The sequence below is a fragment of the Oncorhynchus clarkii genome, chromosome 4, assembly GCF_045791955.1.
Source record: "Oncorhynchus clarkii lewisi isolate Uvic-CL-2024 chromosome 4, UVic_Ocla_1.0, whole genome shotgun sequence".
In the NCBI taxonomy this organism is placed as follows: Eukaryota; Metazoa; Chordata; class Actinopteri; order Salmoniformes; family Salmonidae; genus Oncorhynchus; species Oncorhynchus clarkii.
Window position 1 is genome coordinate 978,862 of NC_092150.1, and position 10,417 is coordinate 989,278.

The window sequence follows — 10,417 nt, forward strand, 5'->3', positions numbered from 1 at the left end:
ATGACACCCCCGGACAGGGCCAAACAGGAAGGATAGGATTTCCTAGGTATAGATAGCTGTCTTTAACCATGTGTGTTGTCCCCCTGCAGCCGATGGACTCCAGACAGGCCCTGGTAAAGAGACAGTCTGTGGTCAACCTGGAGAACTTCAGGAGACAATACGCCCGACGCAGGTGGAAGGTAAAACAGACCTTACACGGCAATAGGAGTGTATGGAAAGAAACCTTTTGGGGAATTAATTTATACACTTGGTTGCTCTCCTAATCACAACTGTGTGTCTGCCTCAGGGCCTACATTCCCTCCCAGCTTGGTTTGATTTGTGTAGATGGAGCCTCTTTTCACTCTGAACTCTCCCCCCAACAGCTTTCCTTCAGAATTGTGTCTCTCTGTAACCATTTAACTCGTATGATGAAGAAAGGTCATCCCAAGCTGGCAGACCAGGACGAGGTACGTACAATAGGAGCTCACAGTCTAGTCCACAGGAGGCTGGTGGCACCTTAATTGGGGAGGACAGGCTCGTGGTAATGACTGGATCGGAATGAGTGGAATGGTGTCAAATATATCAAACATGGTTTGATGCCGTTCCATTTGCTCCGTTCCAGCCATTATTATGAGCCGTCCTCCCCTCAGCAGCCTCCACTGCTGTAGTCTACATTTAGATAGTCATCTTATCCAGAGTCATTCATCAGACGCTCTTATCCAGAGTCATTCATCAGACGCTCTTATCCAGAGTCATTCATCAGACGCTCTTATCCAGAGTCATTCATCAGACGCTCTTATCCAGAGTCATTCATCAGACGCTCTTATCCAGAGTCCTTCATCAGACGCTCTTATCCAGAGTCCTTCATCAGACGCTCTTATCCAGAGTCATTCATCAGACGCTCTTATCCAGAGTCATTCATCAGACGCTCTTATCCAGAGTCATTCATCAGACGCTCTTATCCAGAGTCCTTCATCAGACGCTCTTATCCAGAGTCCTTCATCAGACGCTCTTATCCAGAGTCATTCATCAGACGCTCTTATCCAGAGTCCTTCATCAGACGCTCTTATCCAGAGTCATTCATCAGACGCTCTTATCCAGAGTCATTCATCAGACGCTCTTATCCAGAGTCCTTCATCAGACGTTCTTATCCAGAGTCCTTCATCAGACGCTCTTATCCAGAGTCATTCATCAGACGCTCTTATCTAAAGAGTCAAGTTTGATGTTTTTCTACATGAGCTATCACTGGTAGCAACAGATCTATGGGTTAACTAGATCAGTTCTACAGCAGGTATATGGGTTAACTAGATCAGATCTACAGCAGGTTTATGGGTTAACTAGATCAGATCTACAGCAGGTCTATGGGACCGGCAGCATGATTATATTACAGTGTTTAGTATTGTATGTGTTGTTAGCAGTATACAGTAGGCAACAGTACAGTCCCTGTGAAAGGTGTTATAAATATGCCGCCTGGGTACTGTCACGGTGCAGAATGCTGCTTCTGTTTTCCACAGACATGTTATTCTGTTAGTTCTCAAACTAAAATAAGTAATACATAATTAACTCTGTTGATGGTTGCACACTGTACATTCAGTTGTTTTGGGAAGAGAAGTGTGACTGTGTGTGTGACAGACAGTGATGGCATTCTCTGAAAGCAAAATAAACTATATGCTGCAATTTGAGGCATGTTGTTGAGTGGTAAGGGTGGTGCACAACAGTTGTTTCTGGCTCAGGTTAAGGTTACAGCTCGGGTTAAGGGTTTGCAGCTCGGGTTAAGGTTTGCAGCTCGGGTTTGCAGCTCAGGTTAAGGTTACAGCTCAGGTTAAGGTTTGCAGCTCAGGTTTGCAGCTCATGTTCAGGTTTGCAGCTCAGGTTAAGGTTTGCAGCTCAGGTTTGCAGCTCATGTTCAGGTTTGCAGCTCGGGTTTGCAGCTCAGGTTAAGGTTACAGCTCAGGTTAAGGTTTGCAGCTCAGGTTTGCAGCTCATGTTCAGGTTTGCAGCTCAGGTTAAGGTTTGCAGCTCAGGTTTGCAGCTCATGTTCAGGTTTGCAGCTCAGGTTTGCAGCTCAGGTTTGCAGCTCAGGTTTGCAGCTCATGTTAAGGTTTGCAGCTCAGGTTAAGGTTTGCAGCTCAGGTTTGCAGCTCATGTTCAGGTTTGCAGCTCAGGTTTGCAGCTCATGTTAATGTTTGCAGCTCAGGTTAAGGTTTACAGCTCTTGTTAAGGTTTGCAGCTCGGGTTTGCAGCTCTAGTTAAGGTTTGCAGCTCGGGTTAATAAGGTCTGTTGTTTTATCATACTTCCAGAGGGACTGTGAGAGCGACCAGGAGACGGAGATGATCATGAAGAAAAGACCCAGAACCAGGAAGAGAAGCAACACTTCCTGAAGCCTGCCTGTCTTTTCTGATTTGTTGAATGTGTGTCTGTAGCACACATGATTGGTCCAAAAGCAGTCACAGAGACTAATTCAAAAACTGCTGTCCATACAATGTCTTTTATATGTTGCACAGCATTCTAAAAACACATTTTCTGGGGCAATAGATGAAACACGTTGATAGTGTGGATGGAGTGATTTCAGCGCCAACAGAAATGGTATTTGAATCCCTGCCTTCTGTAAAGCTATCTAGATTGTAGAAATGTACATGTGATAGGGGACAGGTTACAAGGTACAGGTTAGGATAGGGTACAGGATAGGGTACAGGTTAGGGTACAGGTTAGGATAGGGTACAGGTTAGGATAGGGTACAGGTTAGGGTTACAGTGGACAGGTTAGGGTTACAGGTTAGGATAGGGGACAAGTTAGGGTACAGGTTAGGATAGGGTACAGGTTAGGATAGGGTACAGGTTAGGATAGGGTACAGGTTAGGATAAGGTACAGGTTAGGATAGGGGACCGGTTAGGATAGGGGACAGGTTGGTACAGGGGACAGGTTAGGATAGGGTACAGGTTAGGATAGGGTACAGGTTAGGATAGGGTACAGGTTAGGATAGGGGATCGGTTAGGATATGGTACAGGTTAGGATAAGGTACAGGTTAGGATAGGGGACCGGTTAGGATAGGGGACAGGTTAGGATAGTGGAAAGGTTAGGGTTACAGGGTACAGGTTAGGACAGGGTACAGGTTAGGGTACAGGTTAGGGTTACAGTTGACAGGTTAGGGTTACAGTGGACAGGTTAGGGTTACAGGGTACAGGTTAGGGTTACAGGGTACAGGTTAGGGTTAGGGTTACAGTGGACAGGTTAGGGTTACAGTGGACAGGTTAGGGTTACAGTGGACAGGTTAGGGTTACAGTTGACAGGTTAGGGTTACAGGGTACAGATTAGGGTTACAGGGTACAGGTTAGGCTGCGGGTTAGGGTTACAGTTGACAGGTTAGGGTTACAGTGGACAGGTTAGGGTTACAGTGGACAGGTTAGGGTTACAGTGGACAGGTTAGGGTTATGGTGGACAGGTTAGGGTTACAGGGTACAGGTTAGGGTTACAGTGGACAGGTTAGGGTTAGGGTTAGGGTTACAATGGACAGGTTAGGGTTAGGGTTACAGTTGACAGGTTTGGGTATATGTTGGGGTACAGGTTAGGCTTACAGTGGAAAGGAAGAGGACAGCTCACAGATAATTCAATGTTGTTATTTAATTGTCTTAAATAACCAACTTCCTCATTCTGCTATTGTCGTCATAATTGACTAACTTCCTCGCTCAGCTGTGGTCCTCATAAATGAACAACCTCCTCATTCTGCTGTTGTCCTCATTCTGCTGTTGTCCTCATAAGTGACTAACTTCCTCATTCTGCTGTTGTCCTCATAAGTGACTAACCTCCTCATTCTGCTCTTGTCCTCATTCTGCTATTGTCGTCATAATTGACTAACTTCCTCGCTCAGCTGTTGTCCTCATAAGTGACTAACTTCCTCATTCTGCTGTTGTCCTCATAAGTGACTAACTTCCTCATTCTGCTCTTGTCCTCATAAGAGACTAACTTCCTCATTCTGCTCTTGTCCCCATAAGTGACTAACCTCCTCATTCTGCTCTTGTCCTCATTCTGCTGTTGTCCCCATAAGTGACTAACTTCCTCATTCTGCTGTTGCCCTCATAAGAGACTAACTTCCTCATTCTGCTGTTGTCCTCATAAGAGACTAACTTCCTCATTCTGCTCTTGTCCTCATTCTGCTGTAGTCCTCATAAGTGACTAACTTCCTCATTCTGCTGTTGTCCTCATAAGAGACTAACTTCCTCATTCTGCTCTTGTCCTCATTCTGCTGTTGTCCTCATAAGAGACTAACTTCCTCATTCTGCTGTTGTCCTCATAAGTGACTAACTTCCTCATTCTGCTGTTGTCCTCATAAGAGACTAACTTCTTCATTCTGCTGTTGTCCTCATTCTGCTGTTGTTCTCATAAGTGACTAACTTCCTCATTCTGCTGTTGTCCTCATAAGTGACTAACTTCATCATTCTGCTCTTGTCCTCATTCTGCTGTTGTCCTCATAAGTGACTAACTTCCTCATTCTGCTGTTGTCCTCATAAGTGACTAACTTCCTCATTCTGCTCTTGTCCTCGTAAGAGACTAACTTCCTCATTCTGCTCTTGTCCTCAATAGTGACTAACTTCCTCATTCTGCTCTTGTCCTCATTCTGCTGTAGTTCTCATAAGTGACTAACTTCCTCATTCTGCTCTTGTCCTCATAAGAGACTAACTTCCTCATTCTGCTCTTGTCCTCATTCTGCTGTAGTCCTCATAAGAGACTAACTTCCTCATTCTGCTCTTGTCCTCATTCTGCTGTAGTCCTCATAAATGACTAACGTCCTCATTCTGCTGTTGTCCTCATTCTGCTGTTGTCCCCATTCTGCTGTTGTCCTCATTCTGCTGTTGTCCTCATTCTGCTCTTGTCCTCATTCTGCTGTTGTCCTCATAAATGAACAACTTCCTCATTCTGCTGTTGTCCTCATAAGTGACTAACTTCCTCATTCTGCTCTTGTCCTCATTCTGTTGTTGTCCTCATAAGAGACTAACTTCCTTATTCTGCTGTTGTCCTCATAAGATACTAACTTCCTCATTCTGCTGTTGTCCTCATAAGAGACTAACTTCCTCATTCTGCTCTTGTCCTCATTCTGCTGTTGTCCTCATTCTGCTGTTGTCCTCATTCTGCTGTTGTCTTCATAAGTGACTAACTTCCCCATTCTGCTGTTGTCCTCATTCTGCTGTTGTCCTTATAAGTGACTAACTTCCTCATTCTGCTGTTGTCCTCATTCTGCTGTTGTCCCCATTCTGCGGTTGTCCTCATTCTGCTGTTGTCCTCATTCTGCTGTTGTCTTCATAAGTGACTAACTTCCCCATTCTGCTGTTGTCCTCATTCTGCTGTTGTCCTCATTCTGCTCTTGTCCTCATTCTGCTGTTGTCCTCATAAGAGACTAACTTCCTCATTCTGCTGTTGTCCTCATAAGATACTAACTTCCTCATTCTGCTGTTATCCTCATAAGAGACTAACTTCCTCATTCTGCTGTTGTCCTCATTCTGCTGTTGTCCTCATAAGAGACTAACTTCCTCATTCTGCTCTTGTCCTCATTCTGCTGTAGTCCTCATAAATGACTAACTTCCTCATTCTGCTGCTGTTCTCATTCTGCTGTTGTCCTCATTCTGCTATTGTCTTCATAAGTGACTAACTTTCCCGTTCTGCTGTTGTCCTCATTCTGCTGTTGTCCTCATAAGTGACTAACTTCCCCATTCTGCTGTTGTCCTCATTCTGCTGTTGTCCTCATTCTGCTCTTGTCCTCATTCTGCTGTTGTCCTCATAAGAGACTAACTTCCTAATTCTGCTGTTGTTCTCATTCTGCTCTTGTCCTCATTCTGCTGTAGTCCTCATAAATGACTAACTTCCTCATTCTGCTGTTGTCCTCATTCTGCTGTTGCCCTCATTCTGCTGTTGTCCTCATTCTGCTATTGTCTTCATAAGTGACTAACTTCCCCGTTCTGCTGTTGTCCTCATTCTGCTGTTGTCCTCATAAGTGACTAACTTCCCCATTCTGCTGTTGTCCTCATTCTGCTGTTGTCCTCATTCTGCTGTTGTCATCATAAGAGACTAACTTCCTCATTCTGCTGTTGTCCTCATTCTGCTGTTGTCCTCATAAGAGACTAACTTCCTCATTCTGCTGTTGTCCTCATTCTGCTGTTGTCCTCATAAGTGACTAACTTGCTCATTCTGCTGTTGTCCTCATAAGAGACTAACTTCCTCATTCTGATGTTGTCCTCATAAGTGACTAACTTCCCCATTCTGCTGTTGTCCTCATTCTGCTGTTGTCCTCATTCTGCTGTTGTCATCATAAGAGACTAACTTCCTCATTCTGCTGTTGTCCTCATTCTGCTGTTGTCCTCATAAGAGACTAACTTCCTCATTCTGCTGTTGTCCTCATTCTGCTGTTGTCCTCATAAGTGACTAACTTCCTCATTCTGCTGTTGTCCTCATAAGAGACTAACTTCCTCATTCTGCTGTTGTCCTCATTCTGCTGTTGTTCTCATTCTGCTGTTGTCCTTATTCTGCTGTTGTCCTCATAAGAGTCTAACTTCCTCATTCTGCTGTTGTCCTCATAAGAGACTAACTTCCTCATTCTGCTGTTGTCCTCATAAGTGACTAACTTCCTCATTCTGCTGTTGTCCTCATTCTGCTGTTGTCCTCATAAGAGACTAACTTCCTCATTCTGCTCTTGTCCTCATTCTGCTGTTGTCCTCATTCTGCTGTTGTCCTCATAAATGACTAACTTCCTCATTCCCATGTACTGTACATCTAAAAAACAGAGTTAGTAAAGATTTGTATTATCTCTCTTGAAAACTGGCCTTACTTTGTATGACTGAAATGTTCAAGTTTTGATATATTTTAATATATTCATGAAATGGGGATTTTGTGTCTTAAGTGAGTCGTGCATGCTGACCACAGCGCTCACATTGCCAAATAAATGTGCACATGCATGTTAATCAATAATTTCATCCAAACTGCTTGCGCACGTCAACGAGCGTCTGCATTGCCAGGCGCTAAAAAATAACTTGGTTCTATTTGTGATGCTGAATGCGCTGCAAGTCCCGCCTCTCCCATCTCCTCATTGGTTTTTAGGAGCATCTACCCACTTGGGTGATTGGAAGCAACTGAGGTCCACACTCCAGTCCAGTTGGTGGTGGTAATGCACCTTAAAGCTGGTTGCCAACCGCCACATAAAGTCTAAGAAGAAAACTGAAGGAGGAGAGATTACTAGAAACTGACTTCCCCTTTTATCTGTGGATTAACTGCCACAGTAGAGAACATTAAAAAAAAATCTATCTAATGTATCTACAGTACAATAGTTCAGTACAATAGTTCTATCTATACAATAGTTCTATCTATTCATTCTGTATCTACAGTACAGTAGTTCTATCTATTCATTCTGTATCTACAGTACAAGTCAAATCAAATCAAATTTATTTATATAGCCCTTCGTACATCAGCTGATATCTCAAAGTGCTGTACAGAAACCCAGCCTAAAACCCCAAACAGCAAGCAATGCAGGTGTAGAAGCACGGTGGCTAGGAAAAACTCCCTAGAAAGGCCAAAACCTAGGAAGAAACCTAGAGAGGAACCAGGCTATGTGGGGTGGCCAGTCCTCTTCTGGCTGTGCCGGGTGGAGATTATAACAGAACATGGCCAAGATGTTCAAATGTTCATAAATGACCAGCATGGTCGAATAATAATAAGGCAGAACAGTTTAAACTGGAGCAGCAGCACGGTCAGGTGGACTGGGGACAGCAAGGAGTCATCATGTCAGGTATTCCTGGGGCATGGTCCTAGGGCTCAGGTCCTCCGAGAGAGAAAAAGAAAGAGAGAATTAGAGAGAGCATATGTGGGATGGCCAGTCCTCTTTTGGCTGTGCCGGGTGGAGATTATAACAGAACATGGCCAAGATGTTCAAATGTTCATAAATGACCAGCATGGTCGAATAATAATAAGGCAGAACAGTTGAAACTGGAGCAGCAGCACAGCCAGGTGGACTGGGGACAGCAAGGAGTCATCATGCCAGGTAGTCCTGGGGCATGGTCCTAGGGCTCAGGTCCTCCGAGAGAGAGAAAGAGAGAAGGAGAGAATTAGAGAACGCACACTTAGATTCACACAGGACACCGAATAGGACAGGAGAAGTACTCCAGATATAACAAACTGACCCTAGCCCCCCGACACATAAACTACTGCAGCATAAATACTGGAGGCTGAGACAGGATGGGTCAGGAAACAACAAAGACCTCCGCCACGGCACAACCCGCGGGGGGGGGGGGGGGGGGCGCCAACCCAGACAGGATGACCACATCAGTGAATCAACCCACTCAGGTGACGCACCCCCTCCAGGGACGGCATTAGAGAGCCCCAGTAAGCCAGTGACTCAGCCCCTGTAATAGGGTTAGAGGCAGAGAATCCCAGTGGAAAGAGGGGAACCGGCCAGGCAGAGACAGCAAGGGCGGTTCGTTGCTCCAGAGCCTTTCCGTTCACCTTCCCACTCCTGGGCCAGACTACACTCAATCATATGACCCACTGAAGAGATGAGTCTTCAGTAGAGACTTAAAGGTTAAAACCGAGTTTGCGTCTCTGACATGGGTAGGCAGACCATTCCATAAAAATGGAGTTCTATAGGAGAAAGCCATGCCTCCAGCTGTTTGCTTAGAAATTCTAGGGACAATTAGGAGGCCTGCGTCTTGTGACCGTAGCGTACGTGTAGGTATGTACGGCAGGACCAAATCAGAGAGATAGGTAGGAGCAAGCCCATGTAATGCTTTGTAGGTTAGCAGTAAAACCTTGAAATCAGCCCTTGCTTTGACAGGAAGCCAGTGTAGAGAGGCTAGCACTGGAGTAATATGATCACATTTTTTGGTTCTAGTCAGGATTCTAGCAGCCGTATTTAGCACTAACTGAAGTTTATTTAGTGCTTTATCCGGGTAGCCGGAAAGTAGAGCATTGCAGTAGTCCAACCTAGAAGTGACAAAAGCATGGATTAATTTTTCTGCATCATTTTTGGACAGAAAGTTTCTGATTTTTGCAATGTTACGTAGATGGAAAAAAGCTGTCCTTGAGATGGTCTTGATATGTTCTTCAAAAGAGAGATCAGGGTCCAGAGTAACGCTGAGGTCCTTCACAGTTTTATTTGAGACGACTGTACAACCATTAAGATTAATTGTCAGATTCAACAGAAGATCTCTTTGTTTCTTGGGACCTAGAACAAGCATCTCTGTTTGGTCCAAGTTTAAAAGTAGAAAGTTTGCAGCCATCCACTTCCTTATGTCTGAAACACATGCTTCTAGCAAGGGCAATTTTGGGGCTTCACCATGTTTCATTGAAATGTACAGCTGTGTGTCATCCGCATAGCAGTGAAAGTTAACATTATGTTTTCGAATAACATCCCCAAGAGGTAAAATATATAGTGAAAACAATAGTGGTCCTAAAACGGAACCTTGAGGAACACCGAAATTTACAGTTGATTTGTCAGAGGACAAACCATTCACAGAGACAAACTGATATCTTTCCGACAGATAAGATCTAAACCAGGCCAGAACTTGTCCGTGTAGACCAATTTGGGTTTCCAATCTCTCCAAAAGAATGTGGTGATCGATGGTATCAAAAGCAGCACTAAGGTCTAGGAGCACGAGGACAGATGCAGAGCCTCGGTCCGATGCCATTAAAATGTAATTTACCACCTTCACAAGTGCCGTCTCAGTGCTATGATGGGGTCTAAAACCAGACTGAAGCATTTTGTATACATTGTTTGTCTTCAGGAAGGCAGTGAGTTGTTGCGCAACAGCCTTTTCTAAAATGTTTGAGAGGAATGGAAGATTCGATATAGGCTGATAGTTTTTTATATTTTCTGGGTCAAGGTTTGGCTTTTTCAAGAGAGGCTTTATTACTGCCACTTTTAGTGAGTTTGGTACACATCCGGTGGATAGAGAGCCGTTTATTATGTTCAACATAGGAGGGCCAAGCACAGGAAGCAGCTCTTTCAGTAGTTTAGTTGGAATAGGGTCCAGTATGCAGCTTGAAGGTTTAGAGGCCATGATTATTTTCATCATTGTGTCAAGAGATATAGTACTAAAACATACTAAAACATACGCAGATTTAAGGAGGAGTCCGTAATTTGCTTTCTAATAATCATAATCTTTTCCTCAAAGAAGTTCATGAATTTATCACTGCTAAAGTGAAAGTCATCCTCTCTTGGGGAATGCTGCTTTTTAGTTAGCTTTGCGACAGTATCAAAAAGGAATTTCGGATTGTTCTTATTTTCCTCAATTAAGTTAGAAAAATAGGATGATCAAGCAGCAGTAAGGGCTCTTCGGTACTGCACAGTACTGTCTTTCCAAGCTAGTCGGAAGACTTCCAGTTTGGTGTGGCGCCATTTCCGTTCCAATTTTCTGGAAGCTTGCTTCAGAGCTCGGGTATTTTCTGTGTACCAGGGAG

General features: G+C 44.3%; 1 protein-coding gene and 1 long non-coding RNA gene across 4 annotated transcripts in view; both read left to right on the plus strand.

Moving 5' to 3' along the window:
• LOC139406274 (death-associated protein kinase 2b) overlaps nt 1-3,777 on the plus strand; it is an 84,979-nt gene extending 81,202 nt beyond the window's left edge. Inside the window, exons 10-13 of one of the 3 annotated variants that reach the window (XR_011633971.1) lie at nt 90-179; nt 363-446; nt 2,281-2,868; nt 2,988-3,777. Coding sequence is in view for 1 of the 3 variants with exons in the window: in XM_071148729.1 (XP_071004830.1) it covers nt 90-179; nt 363-446; nt 2,281-2,361 (255 nt within the window). In the remaining 2 variants the exon portion in view is untranslated. Of the gene's footprint in view, nt 1-89; nt 180-362; nt 447-2,280 lie in introns of all 3 variants that reach the window. The other 2 variants (XR_011633972.1, XM_071148729.1) reach the window with 2 other exon arrangements.
• On the plus strand, nt 509-1,952 carry LOC139406276 (uncharacterized). The gene is made up of 3 exons (XR_011633973.1): nt 509-1,769; nt 1,839-1,870; nt 1,916-1,952. It is a non-coding gene; the product is annotated as an uncharacterized lncRNA (long non-coding RNA).
• Nucleotides 3,778-10,417: the final 6,640 nt, after the last annotated feature.